Source organism: Daldinia decipiens (genome assembly GCF_022478715.1).
Source record: "Daldinia decipiens strain CBS 113046 unplaced genomic scaffold F4813scaffold_12, whole genome shotgun sequence".
Taxonomy (NCBI): Eukaryota; Fungi; Ascomycota; class Sordariomycetes; order Xylariales; family Hypoxylaceae; genus Daldinia; species Daldinia decipiens.
The window spans coordinates 462,546-481,193 of record NW_026054555.1 but is presented as its reverse complement, the minus strand read 5'-3'; the positions used below and the strand labels follow the sequence as shown (position 1 = coordinate 481,193).

General features: G+C 47.1%; 5 protein-coding genes across 5 annotated transcripts; 4 read left to right on the top strand and 1 right to left on the bottom strand.

Annotated features, from left to right (window-relative positions):
* The first annotated feature begins 16 nt into the window (after positions 1-16).
* Positions 17-1,087, top strand: F4813DRAFT_42291 (CIA30-domain-containing protein). The gene is made up of 2 exons (XM_049248467.1): positions 17-303; positions 365-1,087. The coding sequence occupies exons 1-2, from the start codon at positions 225-227 to the stop codon at positions 1,063-1,065; spliced, it is 780 nt and encodes a 259-aa protein (XP_049100670.1). The 5' UTR covers positions 17-224; the 3' UTR covers positions 1,066-1,087.
* Positions 1,088-2,573: 1,486 nt separating this feature from the next.
* F4813DRAFT_42279 (anaphase-promoting complex subunit 5-domain-containing protein) lies at positions 2,574-5,221 on the bottom strand. The gene has a single exon (XM_049248466.1). It carries the CDS (start codon positions 4,975-4,977, stop codon positions 2,629-2,631), a length of 2,349 nt encoding a protein of 782 aa, XP_049100669.1. The 5' UTR covers positions 4,978-5,221; the 3' UTR covers positions 2,574-2,628.
* A 2,529-nt stretch (positions 5,222-7,750) lies between these two features.
* F4813DRAFT_42241 (ferric reductase like transmembrane component-domain-containing protein) lies at positions 7,751-10,100 on the top strand. Its single transcript, XM_049248465.1, has one exon. The coding sequence runs from the start codon at positions 8,179-8,181 to the stop codon at positions 10,060-10,062; it is 1,884 nt and encodes a 627-aa protein (XP_049100668.1). The 5' UTR covers positions 7,751-8,178; the 3' UTR covers positions 10,063-10,100.
* A 594-nt stretch (positions 10,101-10,694) lies between these two features.
* On the top strand, positions 10,695-13,926 carry F4813DRAFT_356025 (2-isopropylmalate synthase). Its single transcript, XM_049242932.1, has 4 exons — positions 10,695-11,261; positions 11,329-11,473; positions 11,531-13,105; positions 13,167-13,926. The coding sequence occupies exons 1-4, from the start codon at positions 11,254-11,256 to the stop codon at positions 13,335-13,337; spliced, it is 1,899 nt and encodes a 632-aa protein (XP_049100667.1). The 5' UTR covers positions 10,695-11,253; the 3' UTR covers positions 13,338-13,926.
* Positions 13,927-15,082: 1,156 nt separating this feature from the next.
* F4813DRAFT_42158 (ARM repeat-containing protein) lies at positions 15,083-18,628 on the top strand. The gene is made up of 7 exons (XM_049248464.1): positions 15,083-15,280; positions 15,413-15,471; positions 15,540-16,346; positions 16,401-17,570; positions 17,660-17,909; positions 17,966-18,074; positions 18,130-18,628. The coding sequence occupies exons 1-7, from the start codon at positions 15,229-15,231 to the stop codon at positions 18,317-18,319; spliced, it is 2,637 nt and encodes an 878-aa protein (XP_049100666.1). The 5' UTR covers positions 15,083-15,228; the 3' UTR covers positions 18,320-18,628.
* Positions 18,629-18,648: the final 20 nt, after the last annotated feature.

Genomic DNA, 18,648 nt, shown 5'->3' with positions numbered 1-18,648 from the left:
CTTCGACTTTTCAATAGTTAGTTACCTAGGTTAGTTACTACCTAGGTTAAGAACTTCTTACTAAGTTCTTCCTAGCACAACTCCCACCTCGATGGCTTCGTTTTGGACATACTATTACAGACTCTAAATCCCTGCTGCAGATGTCAACGCTGATGTCCGAGCCTTTTGGCTCATCTTATTTCCTTAATTAATTCTAAAATTACTTTGCGTACCCTCATATCACAATGCGCGCCACAACGGCTTGTCTGAGCAAGGGTTTCCTGGGCCGCAGTCTCGACGAATTCAAGCGCCTCTCAAATATAGGTATGTTCCCATACAGTTCATATTTGCATAAAACTACCTAACTCGTATTAACATTCTACAGCATTAAATCTTGAAGGCATAAAAGGACCCTCGGGTCCGCTTCCCCTCCATGACTTCCACAAGCCCGATTCCCTCGAGGAGTGCAAGTTGATGTCCGACGTCGACATCGGCGGGTTCTCTAAGGCTGCGCTGGATTGGATACCCCCTTCCCCCGGGGACAACACCCACGGCTACGCGCGCTTCCACGGCAACATATCAACTGCCCTTCCCCCCCACAGACCCGAGGTCCAGCGATCCGGCTACGCCGCATGGCGAACCCTCGATAAGCCCCCGACCATCTTCGGCCGCGCGCTCTGGAACATCGACATGTATACGTATCTAGGCATGCGCATTAAATCCGACGGGCGAAGTTACTTCGTTAATGTGCAGACGGAGTCAATTGTACCTACAGACTTGCACCAGCATCGGTTATTTGCCAAGCGACCTGGGGAGTGGGAGACGGTTATAATCAAGTGGAACGATTTCGTGCGGACGAACCACGGGTTCATGGTTGAGCCGCAGGCGGAGATTCTACGGCAGAAAGTTAGGTCGATAGGTATTGGCTTGACGGACCGCGTGCCGGGGCCGTTCGAATTGTGCATTGAGAGGATGTGGGCTACCAACGATATGAGTGAGGGAGACGAGCATGTAGAGCCGTCTGTTAGCAGAGAAGGACAACTTAAGGATAAGAAGGGGCGGCTTATTAACTGGGCCGATAAATAATCTGCGAATGTGTTGGATATTTTGAACATATGAACAGCTATATTTCAGCTAGGTGTTGCAAGTGACAACACCTTATACAGTACTGGATACGAAGGTACTATCGCCGTTACAAACGGGCTAAAACTAACGAATACGAATATCGTTGAACGCAAAAGGATCATATTCAAAGATCTATGTCTTGCGACTGGCACCAAAAGGGGGGGGGGGGGTAGCCTAGCCGTACGCACATGTACAAACCTAAGAAAGACAACCTTCTTAAGAACCATACTATTCGAATTTCAGTAGTGACAATGGATTTGTAATCCAGAAAGGAGCCCGTCGATCAAAGGCCAGCAGAATCTATATCTTAAACAAGCGAATTGTGCTGCAGCGGTATTCGGATAACAAGGTAACAAGGTGGCTTTATAATAACTTCAAAGGACGAGCGGTATGAGGGGTGTCAGTCATATATATTCCTTCTAGACCATCGTTTTCTCTTGTCACGGACAGCCTCGTAGTGCCTTCTCTAACCTCACAGCATCATCAGCATCATCAGATCACCAAAGCCAACACCCATCACACCACCAACCCGTCTCCCATACACCCAACATGTGCAATCTAGTCTGGGCAGCAGCATGGTGCATCCACGGACACCACCACATCGGCCACGCCCGACGAAGGCCCGCCCTGTGCGAACAAGTTAAAAGAAAGGGGCGTCCGGCAGGGTGCTGTAAGGACGGCATCCTAGGCTCGGACGACACGGTAAGAACGCCTCAGATCCCGATATGCACCAACTGTTGGTGCACGAGCAATGCCGCCAGTCCCCCTAACTTCCCTAACTAAAACTCGCTTGTTTCATAAGACTAGGTGGTTATATAGAAAGAGAAAGGCAAAGGAAAAGGTAGGGAAGAATATAACTTACCTAGGTTAGGTACCTAAGTTATCCCATTTCAAACTCGAGTCGAAATAGAGATAACTACTGGAAGGAATAGAACGTAAATAAAGTTACAAATTCTAATATCTTTAAATAAATAAATAAAAGCCATGGTTGGATAGAAACCGTATTACTTGTACCTTTTGCTCATATAAAAGACAATAAATAAATAAAGGCTAATTTCAAAATGAAGACTGGTATTTTGAATCTAAATCAATCTCATCATTGACAATTCGTAATTCGTAATTCTTCCATTTTTGTTCGCTTTTTAATAGCTATATAAAAATTGTGATTTCTGGTGGGAAAACGCGGGACTGACGCATAATAATAGCAGATAAGTAAGTGTACATCAACGAGAAATACGGCTAGATGAGATCACTGGTTATAGTCACGCCCGATGCTCTTGATAAATCAGCAACTCTGGATATGTTTTCTCCCTTTGAGGGTTAGGGAGGACATGAATGGTAGGTTCTGCAGTATGTCGACAACCTTAACCCCTTTCAGCCTCGATTGAATTCTAGGCATTTTTGAGAAGTCTCTTCCCCCTATTTATTGGACAGTTCGACGAAGTAGAAAGCTACTAGTTACGCCCCAGTCATATAAATTATCAATATTTTAGTCATTAGAAGCTAACTAGCCTATATGTTCCTTCATATCGTCATCCGTTCGGCATCTCTGCGTATCGCCAAGTATGCTGCCGCGTAATCATTCGCAAGCACGTTATCCCCAGAGACCTTCATAATCGTAGCTTTCTTAGCCATCATCTCGCACTGTTTATCTATATCTTCGATGCTCGAGTAATGATTAAACGCTTTTTCGATTGCCTCCAATGCCTTTGTCATGAATTCTCTTCTCTTGATAGACTTTGGCGGCATCTTGCCTGCCATACCCATATTAGCATCGCCAAGATGCGAATAGAGTTTTGCAGTTATTGTCGCATTCTCGCACTCGAAAATGCGCGGCAGGATTGCATTTAGGAGCTGGATGGCTGGATCGAACTCCCCAAGCGATGTCAATATATTCGCAATAGCTCCTATTGCCGGCCATAGATAGGGGATGAGGCGGGCTCGCCAGGCCACATTTGCTGCCCGTACGGCAATAGTAAATCCTTTCTGCGGTTGGCCACACTTATCAAGAAGCTCAGCTTTGATAAGGAGTAACCGAACCCGCAGTGCAATATCTTTGTTCTCGTCTCGAAGTTCCGAAATCATTTTCTCTACTTTTGAAAAAGCTTGGTCGAGATTGCCTCTACGAACAAGGCATTCGATATGAAGGCTGTCAATCACAAAGGCAAGGTCGGGTTCTAGATCATCATCCTTAGACTGAAGAAGCTGGGAGAGTAGCAGTTCCGCCCCATCGAGATTATTTCGATGGAGATCTCTTCTCAACTTTATTATACCACGGAACTTGTGCCAATATTGACTTGGCTTCCAAGCTCGGAGTGAATTTGCATCCATACCTTCTAATATCCCAAGCGCCTCATCATACTTCCCCCTGAGGGTAAGCATTGAAGCCTGGCGGCTCGTTACCTTTAGCTCGTCGTCAAATATTGAATTACGAGCATGGCAGCGAATAAATATTTCGCAGGCAGTTACTGACAGATAGGCGATTCCTAATCTGTCCCATAATGCTATATTTATCGATAGTTGAGAACCGACCATGTTCCTCATATTGCGTTCGACCAGAATTTGGGAGCTTCTGACGAGATGCTCGATCGCCGTGGCTACGCTTTCGCCATTCGAAAGGCTCATCTTTGCCTCGCTCATAAGTGTAGAACTCCACAACGTCCACATGCCTGTCTCCTTTGCTCTGCTTCTAAGGAAAGCTAGGGATTCCTTGCCAGTGCCGAGCATGCTACTCGACTCTAACTCCTTAGTTATTCCGGGATGTGCTCTGCCAAAGTGAAAAAGCCAGTTAAGAGCGAAATTTAGACACGTCATATCTCGGTTCTCCCTGGCAGTAGAGACAGTTTCTAGCATCGCTGAAATTGCTTCCTTGTAGCACCCAAAGTCAGCTTGGAGTACTGCTAGATTCATCAGCGCGTACTGATAGAAAGACCTGTCCCTGTTCTGCATCGTGTAGTCAAAATACCGATGCAAATAATCGAAGGAGGTAGAGTAGTCCCCTGCTCTCCATGCATCTAAATAGCTTAAGTAGTGGGATAGGCTTGGTATCATAAAGCTGTCGTTTAATAGGTCGTGAAATTGGTGTTGTATCTCTAAGGGTACTCTGTTGCCATATTTTTGCATCTGCTCGATCTGGAACTCCAAGAGCTTCTCGATGTCGTCGGTGCTGACAGGTAAAGTCGAATTTGGATCATCTCTAAGCATATCCCCGTAAGTCACAGAGGCAATGGCCTCAACCCCCGAGCCCCAGTCGCTCTCCCCGGTTAAGAGGACATTATCGAAACTGAGCCTCTGAAAGGATGGCGTCTTTTTCCTGTAATATGTCGCCGTAACCTGGCGATATTTAACAAAGTCCTTCCATAACTCGAATGCGTCGTGGAAACGTAATCTTGTGAATTCGAGCTGAGACCTGCGTACGAATGCACCGAACGGCGAGTTACGAGAGAGCAATATGACTTCGGGAGCTGGGGCTGGAATGCCCAACTCAGCATCACGACGCAGTTCATCCCTCGTCTTTGCCAACAGATCCGAGCAGTGGTCGAAAAATTCATGTAATGAATCGAGCGAGTCGATCTTCCAAAGCCTGTCTAGGAAGACATACCATAGACTGCGGCCAGGCATGCCAGAAGCAGCGGTATGTGGTGCTAGGACCTTCTCAAAGTCTGCAATAGAGATGACTAGGCTGACAGTAGTTTCAGCTCGTTTCCACCGGCCCTTAGGGGTAGAAAACGAAGCTTGAGCATCGCTGTCGATCAAGTGAGAAGTTATGAAGGATAGCACATCCACGATAGAATCTGTAGGAACTGCCTTTTTTGTATACAATTCGATCAGCGCAAGGAGGCCAATTTTGGCCGGGTTGAGAAAGCGAGACATGGTGCCGTTGTTTTCTATGGATTATTATTGTTGATTATTATTGTTTCCAGCGAAAATAGAACGCCCAAGTATCTGTTATCTCGGGTTTGTCGCTATAAGCTTGGTTATTGTAGGTATTCTCCGTCTACAAGCGGCCATCACTTGCAAGGCTGATCTCACGAAGAAAGCGCTAGTTTTTTGTAACCTCGATGTTTTCGAGAAAGTTAACTGTCGCTAAGTTAGTCGGACTATAGCAGATCAACTTATGTAAGATCGAGTGTGTGCCTTCCATTATTTTGATTTTCATCCTATGTAAAGAAGGTCGTTTCCCATGAACAGGCGCGTTGACCCGTGTCGAGCCCCACCTCTTTCTGTGGATATCCATCTAACGTATATATGCATTTATTAAATGTGAGAATTGCATTGTCTTTCAAGGTTGCATTAACACGAAGTTCCATAAATTCTAGTTAGATGGAATAACTATAAGAAGCTAAATCAAGGAATTAATGCATTGAACAGAGGCATACACAAATTAAAAGCAATGCTTAGGAAGGAGGTAGATATGTTGAATCCCTCGTAATTAAAAGAGCTGTTAAGAAATATTGTAGGTTAGGAGAAACGTCTTGGTAAGGGGTAAATACCAGCCTTATCAAGACAAAATATGGTCAATAGAAATACGTCAGAGCAGCCAACGCCAAGGACAGGTGCGATTCTATACATATAGAAGGAGATATATGGGGGGCTCGCTACCGTCTTGCTGGTAATTATACGAAGCGCGCGGTTTACTACTCTGACAAACGATTGGCAAATACACGTACATGTAGTATTCGGCTCCGTAGCCACGAGGATATGTATAATTGACACATTCAGCTGCAGCTTCAGCCTCACTGTTACTACTCACTGTTACTATTCAAGTCTACTATTAACCTATAAATCAGTGTCTTCTAGTGTATATCGACGGATTGTCCCTAAATACTATGGTATGCTGTGTATGTCATGTGCTCTGTAAGATGCACGGAATACGCAGCTTTACTAAGTCACCATATTTAAACCTGCGTTCATATAATAAGCTGGAGAACCCGGGTTCGAGCATCGTACCATCGTTCTCATTGGTAAGAAGCCTCTAAAGCATACACGGCATGTATTGGCTGCGCTCTGCATACATATTTAGTAGGTCGTACGACAGTCTTCCTATTGCCCGTGAACAGGTAGGATACATTAAAATTATATATGGAAGCAATTCACTGGCTACAGATGTTCAGATGCCATCTAGAGTCAAATTAGAAGCAGTAAATGATAGGTTCGCAGAAAGTTGAATCTAGAAGGTGGTACGATCATCACGCAACTGCCTCGAAAAGGAAAACGATGTCCCAAGTCATCGTCACGGACATATAGAAACCGGAGGAATAATGTGTCTAGGTGCAGGCCGAGGACAAACGGAAGAAACAATGTTTCAATTTATCAATTTACAACACGTTCTCGTGAGTACATATGGACATACGGAGGCACACTCTAAATTCGTAATAGATACGAGGTTGTTGATGTCATGTACAATCTGGGTAAATCACTAGAAAGGGCATTAATATCTTCTCTCATTGGTGAATTGATCAAGCCAAGTTCAGCCTAACCTTTCTGGAGTTAGCGTTGGTGGGGATCCGATAGGGAGGCCCTCCAGGACTTCCAGGCCTCCAGCCCCTCTAACCCCTGAAGTCGTGCTTTTTCAGCAGGTAAGGGCCCTCTTAGGCCTAATGAAGCAAACATCTGACCAATCAAACAATTTGTTTCATTGATTTCCAGGTTATACTGGCACCATCCGGTATACCCTTGCAAGCCAAGCTCGAAACCCCTGGACCTATCAGATCCGGTTAGGATCCCTGCACCTGAAATTTTTCGGGTAAGTGGAGAGTAGGGGCGGAGCGTCAAGCGCTTGTGAGCGAATCATTGAGTTCGTATCACGGCAACTAGGAACTGCGAATATAGTCACTTAGCCAGTTCACCAACCGGCGTTTGAAGTATCATAGAATTCAACGCCAGCATTCGACGAACTGGATACATAGAAAAGGTAACTTCTAGGTTTCCACGATTCTGAATGATAGTTGTATGATTCTCGCGTGGTTTAAGTCTTTTAGCTAGTTATGATGACAAAGAGCCATGGCGCAAATTGTGAAAATCAATCCAGGTCAGGGGTGATGACGGATCTTGCATAAACTTGATAATCTTCCCTCAGTGATCGTCGTGGATTCCCAGTATTTTTGTTTCTATTATCGACAAGTCCGGCCTTAGGTAGCAGTTTCCTTTTTTTAAGTGATACCTATACTTATCGTATATCGGTGGCTGTAGTTGTTGACAACCGGCCACTAACCTAATCGTTTATCGTTTATCCCTTATCGTTTGTCGTAATAATCTACCCAAATTCTAAGGTAGGTACCGAACCTAATCTTTACAACTTCACTTTCACAACTACATAACTACCTAAGGTACCTACACACTCTTTTTTCTCTATCACAATCTTTCAGAGCCCCTTCTAGAAAGAGGCTATGCATGCCTAATTTTGACTTCTAATTTCCCACCTGACCCCCTGCTTCATTACACTCACTCTCTTCCCCAGACATTTTTACCGGGAGCCAAACCCACATTGCTAAACGCACCACCAAATTAGTTCATCTACCGAACAATCACCATCTCTCTAACTGGGTAGGCAATATATCACAAAGACCATATTGCCAATTATACCCCACACCCTCCCTACTTGGAATATATCGACTTCTCGGCTAACGGCTTGAAATTCCGTTTGCCAAGGTTAGCCTTACGGCGACAAAGAGAACAAGACTGCAGCCATACGCCATACCTACTTGTTCTTCCAACCATAGCTTTGTTTATATCTACTTCCTAGCAAAATTAGCGACAAGCACGCTCTTGTCGTACCGAGGACAAAGGACAAAGGATAAAACAAATATCGACCTACAAAGAATTACTACGACATTCGTTCATAACGCCTTAGTTGTTCCGCAAGACAATGCATTCATAAAATCTTACATCAATACTACTCTTTGCCCTCGAGGCTTCTGGATTACGGGGCGAATCTCCTTTATCTATAGAGACCTTCTTGTCTTGCCTCGGACCCGCCTGTTTCAGTCTGCTATTTCTCAAATAACATCAATATCCAATATTTTGCAACGCAGATCGCGAATACACATACCGTAAGTCGGTACCCAAAACATCATGCCGCTAATAAGCCGCGGGCGGATCACCGCCTTCGGATCACTCACACCAACTACAATACTCGCACTCCGGGATTCAGATACGCCTGCCGGAACAGATGCAGCGCCTGCAGCATCAACTATAGCCCCTTTCTCTACGTCATTAAATGGCGTTGATCAGACTGGTAACATGCTATTCAAGGAAATGTTGTGGTGGACGCTAGGTATCATAGCGCTCATCGTACTTACCACCCGTCTCATCGAGATAGGATGGACCAAGATACGTCACGTCTCGGCCATGTCGAGCCCGGGAGACAAGCAAACATACTGGAAAAGGTCGCAGTGGAGTCGGATGCCGTGGTTGAAGAGAAATCTCATTTATGCACCTCTATGGAAGAAACGACACAACCGAGAGATCAAATTATCTGCTGCTATTAGCATGGGAACCCTGCCGTCTCGGCTTCATTCTGTTATCCTGGGCATCTATTTGATAAGCAACATCGTTTACATGTCCTACGAGGACTGGTTTCAAGAAAATCGGTACGCTCTGGCTGCTGAGATACGAGGGCGTTCTGGCACGTTAGCCCTCGTCAATATGGTCCCTCTGATCATCATGGCAGGTCGTAACAACCCGCTTATCGGATTGTTAGGGGTCAGTTTTGATACCTACAATCTTCTCCATCGATGGATGGGTCGGATGGTCGTGATAGAGGCTGTCATACATACGATTGCGTGGGCTGTTGTCGCCGCGGCCGCCCACGGATATGATGGTATGAATTACCGATTGATTCATGACACTTTTCTTGCTTCTGGTTTTGCTGGAACAATAGCTCTCGTTATCCTATTTTTCCTGTCCCTCTCGCCAGTTCGACACGCTTTCTACGAGACGTTCCTCTCATTTCACATCATCTTAGCCTTTATTATTTTCGCCATGACTTGGGTCCACTGTGCGACGGCGACTCTTCCTGGTGGCCTTCCCCAGCTTTCGTGGATGGTGGCAATTTTTCTGCTATGGGGAGCGGAACGGCTAGCTCGCATGTTCCGTCTAGCTTACAACAACTGGTCGAAACGGAACGGCTTTACCCAAGCCATTGTAGAACCTTTGCCTGGTGACACAACCCGAGTTACGATGCATTTACCTCGTCATGTTGACATCCAACCGGGAACACACGCATATATCCGTTTCATGGGAATTAGTCCGTGGGAGAACCACCCCTTCTCTATCGCCTGGATCGAGCATCATCCCGAGGCCGGCACGACAGCTCTCGAAAACAAAGCCGATAGCGAGTCCCAAAGGAGAGGTACCACCTCTGTATCTTTCCTTATTGGTGCTCACACAGGTCTCACCCGGCGACTTTATGAAAAAGCACTCAAGGAAGGATCCCCTTCTATTCGGATCAGGGCAGCCATGGAAGGCCCCTACGCAGGCCATCACTCACTTGACTCGTACGGCCACGCTGTGCTATTTGCCGGCTCAACTGGTATTACCCATCAGCTCTCGTACCTCAAGCCGTTAATCGAGGGCTTCGACGAGGGGACAATTGCGACAAGACGGATAACACTGGTATGGATAATACGTGACACCGAGTCGCTGACATGGGTGCGACCCTGGATGGACGAGATACTGCGGATGCCAAGGAGAAGAGACATCCTTAACATCCGGTTGTTCGTTACGCGGCCGAAGAACACGAAGGAGATTGTTTCGGCTTCCAGCACGGTCCAGATGTTTCCGGGACGGCCCAACATCCCTACCCTGCTCAGGAAGGAGGTCGAGGAGCAGGTCGGAGCGATGTGCGTCACGGTATGCGGCCCTGGTGCCCTAGCAGATGACGTACGACAGGCGGTCCGCGATGTTCAGGATGGATGCTCCGTTGTCGACTTTGTAGAGGAGAGTTTCACATGGTAAACAGCTATCGAAACTTACTCGAGCCTTTTCGGCGCAGACGATATTCTGGATTATCGAGCTATCGCGAACGAGTCCGTCATCGGACAAAATCCTTCAGCTTCCAGGTTATAGCCCCTGAAATGCATTGCATCACGAGGATGGCAGGCCTAGGAACAATATAGGAATATATAAGTGGGGAGGGTATCTTTTTGCATTCGATCCATAGCAAGGGCGTTAGGTTAGGTTGATCGGTGTTGTCATATACTAAGGGGTTCTTGAGCTTATTGGCTATATTATGATTGCCCCAAGTTACGATGTGCTTGAGGCGAAGCCATCCTGTACCTAAATTCGCGAGCTGCATTTTCAAGCCAGCATTCAGCATTGTTTATAGAAGATCCAAAGCCATACGAAAACGCCAATTCCCGTGTTTGAATGAAACTGCACTGATTGTAACTGTATTGCCGATGATGGCTATATCCGAGCCTGCTAGTAATCGTTTCTGCATATGGACGTGTAATAGTATTGGCGCTGTCTATCGAATCTTGCGCCCGGCGCCCTGCGCCCCTCGCCCCTCGCCCCTTGCCCCTTCGGCTACCTAGGTATGTAGTTGTCACGGTATTCATGCCATGTCATGTTGAATGATATTGCCTTGTGTTTAGTGGATAGCTATGTTATAATGGACGGTTCCGTCGTGTTCCACTAACACGGAAGCATACCTAAAGTAGCTAATGTACTAATGCCCCTCCATCCTAAATACATGTACCCCTCTATATATGATATACGTAAATGCAGCTACAGGGGCGAAGTCGCCTACCTGCGGGGTTACCTTGCAGGAAAGTAAAAGAGAAAACCCCACCTTCTCAATAATCAAAGACTGTAAGTTACTTAGACTGGTCCGCAGACGGCCACTGACAAAAATTTTATTAAAGAACCTTCAGTAGCCGAAGTAGATGAATGAGTCTGAACCTTGAATTGGATTCTGACTCATAAGTGTGGCCTTCTTCTTTTCCCAATTGGAGATTTTAAACTTCAGTGAATTAACAATTCGAAGTTAACAATTCGAAGTTCCTATTTTCAACTTTAATCCAATTCTCAACCATCGTGATACTTCCTCTCCTATATACGTTGAAAGGTACCTTCGATCTACTCGTAAAGAAGCCCCGCGTTGCGCTCCTACCAAGCAGTGGTTCAAGCAGTGGTTCCACCATCACCATGCCGATGTAAGTAGCACCAAAGATGCCCATCCATGACTAGGACTTCGAGGCTGAGACAAGATTCGTTGTACAGGCTTAAGGATCCTTCCAAAAAGTACAAGAAGTTCGCACCTATAAACCTCCCAAATCGCCAATGGCCTTCTAAGACAATCGACAAGGCGCCAAGATGGCTGGCGACCGACTTACGGGATGGCAACCAGAGTCTGGTCGACCCAATGGTTTGTATTCCGGTGTCCTTGGTACCTACGAGCATGGCCTGATAACAAATTGTACAGAGTGGTGACGAAAAATGGAGGTTCTTCAAGATGTTAGTCGACCTTGGTTACAAGGAGATCGAAGTATCCTTTCCTTCTGCGTCGCAAACGGATTTCGACTTTACAAGGCGATTAGTCGAGACTCCTGACGTGGTACCCGACGACGTCTGGCTGCAAGTTTTAGCACCGTGTCGAGAAGACCTCATCCGCCGCACTGTCGACTCCCTCAAAGGCTCTAAGAAGGCTATCTTACACATCTACCTCGCAACCAGCGAATGTTTCCGACGTATCGTGTTTGGTTTTACTGAAGAAGAGAGCATTGAGAGGGCGGTAGCATGCGCTAAATTTGCTCGTTCGATTACTAAAGATGACCCGGAACAAGCTGGTACGGAATGGGCTTTCGAGTTCAGCCCCGAGACGTTCTCTGATACTAGCCCTGAGTTTATCATCCGCATTTGCGAAGCTGTCAAAGCCGCTTGGGAGCCTACGGTCGAGAACCCTATCATCTTCAATCTTCCGGCAACTGTCGAGATGTCAACGCCCAATATCTATGCCGACCAAATCGAGTACTTCTGTACTAACATTAGCGAGCGAGAGAAGATTTGTGTGTCCCTTCACCCGCATAATGACAGGGGATGTGCCGTTGCTGCTGCCGAGTTGGCGCAGATGGCGGGAGCCGACCGCGTTGAGGGATGTCTTTTCGGAAATGGTGAGCGGACGGGAAATGTTGACTTGGTCACCTTAGCTTTGAATCTCTACACCCAAGGTATCCACCCGAACATCGACTTCTCCGATCTAAACCGGGTTGTCGACACTGTGGAGATTTGCAATAAGATCCCTGTCCATCCCAGGGCACCGTATGGCGGGTCTCTCGTCGTATGTGCCTTTAGTGGTTCTCACCAAGACGCTATCAAGAAGGGGTTTATGCAGCGAGAAGTGGAGGGCAAGTCGTACGAGGACTACTGGCAGCTTCCGTATCTCCCTCTCGATCCTCAGGATATCGGCCGCACATACGAAGCTATCATTCGTGTCAACTCTCAGAGTGGCAAGGGCGGCGCCGCTTGGATCATCCTGCGCAAACTCCAGCTTGATCTTCCTCGAGGTCTTCAAATCGCATTTAGCAAGGTGGTGCAAAGGAGGGCAGACCAGCTGGGTAGAGAGCTTCTATCGGCTGAGATCACTGATCTATTCGAGCAAACATACTTCCTCCAGGAGCACCCTCGATTCAGCATTATCGACTACTCCATCTCATTTGATCGATCATCCCCGGTCCCACCGGCACCTGGTGCCACACAGGAAACTAAAAACCTAGCCCGTGTTTTCGAAGGTGTTGTTGCCATTGATGGCAGGGAATACCAGCTTCGCGGCCATGGCAACGGCCCTATTTCGTCCTTAGCAAATGCCCTGAAAAGTGTAGGCATTGATCTGGACGTTGCCGACTATAAGGAGCACGCCATAGGGGGTGGCCGAGAAGTTAAAGCAGCTACATACATAGAATGTACTGCTGCTGGCACGTCACAGAAAGTTTGGGGTGTTGGCATACACGAAGATGTGGTACAGAGCTCTCTCATAGCCCTCTTAAGTGCCGCTAGCAACGTAAGTACTTATAATAAGCTAGCAAACGTTGGTGTTGTCTCTAACGGAATCCTTCAAACAGTTTATCCTTAGCCGACCGGGAAGTCCCGTCTTCACAAAACATGCGTCGTCGCGAAGCGTCAGTCAGGAGTTGAAGCTCGACTACAACAATCTCATAAATGGAAGTGTTGATTCCCATGACGCCCCGTCCGAGAAAGTTCAGACCTTAGAAGCCAAGGCAAATGGGACGTAAGTTTTTCTGGTTGATGGATCTACGGCGTCGGGATATGAGAGAATAAAAAAAGCATCTGAAAAAGCATATGGTCCAACGATCTGGGGTTTAAGTGTGTTTATATTGGAACGAGGCACTTAGCTTATGCTGAAGCATGACAAGTGATCAGCTTCTCATATTTGCATTTATGTAGGTTAATGGCATACATATATGGGGATGGGGGATGAGGGATGAATAAAGTGAAGAGCGTTGATTTAAAGTCAAGTACCTACTCATGCGTGAGATGAGTGAGATTAACATTGGAACGATGATGGTGGACTTCTGCGGCTGATTATCCCCCACTTCTCCCTTTTTTAAGGATTGAGTGGGAATTGTCAATCAGCATTAGTAGGTAATCCGGCTTGAGCGTGTACCTATGTAATACCTATGTACATGACAGGTATGGCAGGTATGGCAGGTATAGTCAGCAAGGGACAAACTTCCCGAACCCTTGACTGGGCACTGGGACGAATGCGGGGAAGAGCTGCGGGAAGAACTGACAATCCGCATTCCGATTTCGCAAACATGTGAACTAAACTCATTCAACGTTCAGGTCTTTGCCTAGCGCCACAAATGGCAAATGGACTGATTGAATATACCTATGCATGGCATTATGTATAGTACTTGACATATCAGGTAGACGTAAGGTATGTACACATACTTCAAAAGTATACATGTTGGAAGGCAGTAGCTCGCAGCCTGCAGGTACATGTATACGTATGTATTGTACATGAGGTATCTGGTGGGGTAGGTACATGCGAATTGAGCTGTTGCATCGTACCTAAGCCTGCAGCTGGGGCCAATGCTCTTCTGCCTGGGCGAATTACATGCCAGAAATTCTATAAGATTTTAGGGCGTGGAAGGTACATATGATAGGCATGGTACAATGTCCACAATGTAGGAGCTCACTCTACATGTATCAAATGTATGCAGTTATGATAGATACTATACCTAAACTGCATGTATGTATGGTACCTTAAAGAAGTGGCTCACCGTTATTTCGTCGACTTGTGCACACCTCTTTTTTTTTTTTTTTTTTTTTGTCTAACCTAACCTTTTAAACTTGACCTTGGCCTATTTCTCGAGAAAAGAATAGAAGGTTCTTATACACCACTTGACTCAATTTCCCTATGTACCTTGGGCACACAACTTGCGTTCTGCACACTCATTCCCTCTAGGTACCTATCTCACAGGCCTTATTGGTAACTACTACCTAACCTACCATCTTGTTCTTCTTTTTCTTCTCTTTCCCTCCTTTCAGGGAAACAAAGAAACAAGGACAACAGACAACGGATATTATTGTTAGCCTCTTTTACGAGTTGACGGGGTAATTCTATCAGATTCGTCACTTAACTACCTGTTAGCCTAGTGCTCTGGGAAGTTGCAGGTGTTGCAGGTGTTGCAGGTTGTTGCAGGTCGCAGGTCGTGAGTGTCAACAAAAAAAAAAAAAGGGACCCGCTGCATCACTCCGCCTGCCTCGTTAGGTTTTATTAGGGAGCCAGAAGAAAAAAAAAAGGTCGCTACTGGTGCACTCCAACTGTCCACCGGCGACTTCTGCAATTCTAATCTTTTCGCCTTCATCTCCCAAAAAACTTTCCTTTCAACTCAACGACTTGACAATACCTCCTTCGCAGTCTCGGACTAGCCTTAATAGAACCCAACCGGTCTTCTTCTGCTTTCCCTGACCTCTTTTACACCACTTATCAGCCTCATTTCGGCTTTTTCGACCGTCTACCACCAACTACCAACTACCAACTAAATACCCCCCATCATAAATTCTACCGAACGACTAATACTAAACCCACAAGACTGACATCCAACACCCTGGAATCCACTTGAAAAAGAAGACGAAAAGGTCGGTCGCGCAGAAAATATGGCTGACAACAGTGATATCAACACTGTTCTCAGCAACTCGCTGTCGCCAGGTATGTATTCCCAAGATTCTCGACGTTCTGACTGTTAAACTGTCAAGCGCCTCGCGTGCTCGTAACTACACTCGTACCTACACGTCATATTTTACTGAGCTCTATGCTAATCCTTCGCCCCTCTCCCCATAGACGCGGCTACGCGAACCGGTGCCGAGCAACAGTTAACCCAAGCTGCCGAAAATAATTTTGTAAGTTGCCATCGTTGGTTAATTGATGAGTTGATCGACCGTAGCTGACCTATCCCCTTTGCTTTTAGCCCTTGTATTTGGCGACCCTAGTTCAGTCATTGGCAGACGAGAGTGCCCAAGGCAACATCAGAGTCGCTGCGGGTCTAGCCTTGAAGAACGCATTCAGTGCTCGCGAATTTTCCCGACAAAACGAGTTACAGCTCAAATGGCTACAACAGACCGATCAAGAGACCAAGGATCGCGTCAAGGAGCTCGCCATCCAGACACTTTCCTCTGGCAACGCGCAAGCTGGTCAAGCCTCCGCTCAGGTTATCGCCGCTATCGCCGCTATTGAACTTCCTAGGAACCAATGGCCAGATCTTCTGCAGGTCTTGGTTCAAAATGTTAGCGCAGGCGCGCCTCATCAGAAGCAAGCCTCGTTGACCTGTATAGGCTACATTTGCGAAAGTCAGGATCCCGAGCTCCGAACTGCCTTGATCGGACACTCTAATGCCATTCTTACCGCTGTCGTCCAAGGTGCGCGCAAGGAAGAGACGAACGCGGAAGTGCGTTTCTCTGCCATAAGCGCACTTGGCGACTCTCTCGAGTTCGTTGGTAACAACTTCAAGCACGAAGGTGAGAGAAACTACATCATGCAGGTTGTTTGCGAGGCTACCCAAGCCGATGATGCGCGCATACAGCAGGGTGCCTTCGGCTGTCTCAACCGCATAATGGGTCTCTACTACGAGAATATGCGTTACTACATGGAGAAGGCCCTTTTTGGTCTGACGATTCTGGGCATGAAGAACGATGACGAGGACGTTGCAAAGCTTGCCGTGGAATTCTGGAGTACCGTGTGTGAAGAGGAGATAAACATAGAGGAGGATAACGCGCAGGTATGTCGCCATAGTCCGTGTTGGGCTTATAGCTGGCTGACAAATTTTGTGTAGGTTGATAGTGCCGATCAGATGCGCCCCTTTTACAACTTCGCCCGAGTTGCGACTAATGAAGTTGTGCCTGCTCTGCTGCAACTTCTTACCAAGCAAGACGAGGATGCAACAGATGACGAGTATAACTTGTCACGAGCCGCATACCAATGTCTCCAGCTTTATGCCCAAGCCGTCGGAGCCAACATCATTCAACCGGTCATTCAGTTTGTCGAGCAGCACCTTCGATCTGAAGACTGGCACTTCCGGGAAGCCGCGGTGGCTGCTTTCGGAGCTATCATGGAAGGGCCCGAAGAAAAGGTCCTCGAGCCTATCGTCAAGCAGGCCTTGCCTATCCTGATCAGCATGATGGAGGACAGCTCTACATTTGTTAAGGACTCAACTGCATACGCCCTCGGACGCATTACGGATGCCTGCTCGCAAGCTATTGATCCTACCACGCACCTAGACCCTCTAATTCGGTCTCTGTTCGCCGGTGTCCACGACATTAAGATGGCAGCGTCTTGCTGTTGGGCTTTGATGAATTTGGCAGAACGCTTCTCTGGAGACTTTGACGCGACTTCCAACCCTATCACGCCTCACTTTAACCAGAGTGTTCAAAACCTCCTAGCTGTCACTTCGCAGCCGAACATAGAGACCTCAGTTCGCACCACTTCTTACGAGGTTCTCAGCGCTTTCGTTCAGCATGCCGCGACGGAGAGCTTCCCGGCTATTGCCCAACTTTCCGATGTGATTATTAAGCGACTTGAAGAGACCATCCCCCTTCAAAACCAGGTCGTCAGCATAGAAGACAAGATTGCATTGGAGGAAATGCAGACCAGCCTGAGCACCGTCCTACAGTCAATTATCCAGCGACTAGAGAAGGAAATATCTCCTCAGGGAGACAGGATTATGCAGGTCTCGCTTCAGATTCTTAGCACGGCTGGAGCCAAGTCCAGCGTCCCCGAGTCGATCTTCGCCACGATAAGTGGGTTGGCGAACGCGATGGAAGAGGATTTCGTCAAGTACATGGATGCTTTCACTCCGTTCTTATATAACGCACTCGGAAACCAAGAAGAACCCAGTCTCTGCTCTATGGCCATTGGCTTGGTTAGCGACATAACTCGATCGATGGGCGAGCGCAGCCAACCGTACTGCGATAACTTCATGAACTACCTCTTAAACAATCTAAGGGTTTGTCTCTTCTCATACTTCCTAATTTTTGCTTGAAATTTATCTGTATACATTTGATCATCTATTGAACGATAAGTCTAACAAATCAGGTGCAGAGTACGACCCTCTCAAACCAGTTCAAGCCCGCCATCCTACAATGCTTTGGCGACATTGCCAATGCTATTGGCGGGCATTTCGAGACATATCTATCTGTCGTCGCCCAGGTCCTACAACAGGCCGCGACCGTGACAGCTGCTCCCGACGGTTCTTATGAGCTCTACGACTACGTCATTTCCCTACGGGAAGGTATTATGGACGCCTGGGGTGGCATTATCGGTGCTATGAAGCTGAGCGGCAAGAGTAAGCCATATTATATTCTAAGACCATTTTGTATGTCTGTACTAATAATTGAAAAGCCCCAGCTCTCCAGCCCTATGTGCAGTCCATCTTCCAGCTGCTGAACATCATCTCCCAAGATATGAACCGCAGCGAATCTCTCATGCGATCTTCGATGGGAGTTATTGGGTAAGATCACACGTTAACTTTGTCTCTTGAGACCATGTGCTAACTAAGGTATTAGTGACCTGGCCGATGCTTTCCCTAACGGCGAGCTTGTTGAAGCTTTCAGACAAGATTGGATCACTGCTATGATCAAGGAGACCAAGACCAACAGGGAGTTCCAGTCTCGTACGATCGACACGGCCCGATGGGCCCGAGAGCAGGTCAAGCGACAACTAGGCGGCTCCCAGGCTATCATGCAACAAACTTGAGCTTCGACAATCGAGCCGTTTGAGAGTTATTGCCCACCCCATCCTACCCCATTCACATAAATGCACTACCACGCGTCACCACACTTGATCCTCCCGACGAGCAAGCCCGACTCAGGTCTGGCCTTGTATACAAAGTTCGGAGGGGAACCCAGCATCAGAATTTCCCTACCCGACCCCTGCACCAAACGAATCCCATGTGTATATAGATTCCCTGTTCCCCTTACCCCTATTAATCCAATACCCCTGCCACCAAATTCACCTATGGAAATTCCCCCGTCACAACACACACCTACCCCATACACCAACACATTTTGCTGAGTTTTCCTTCG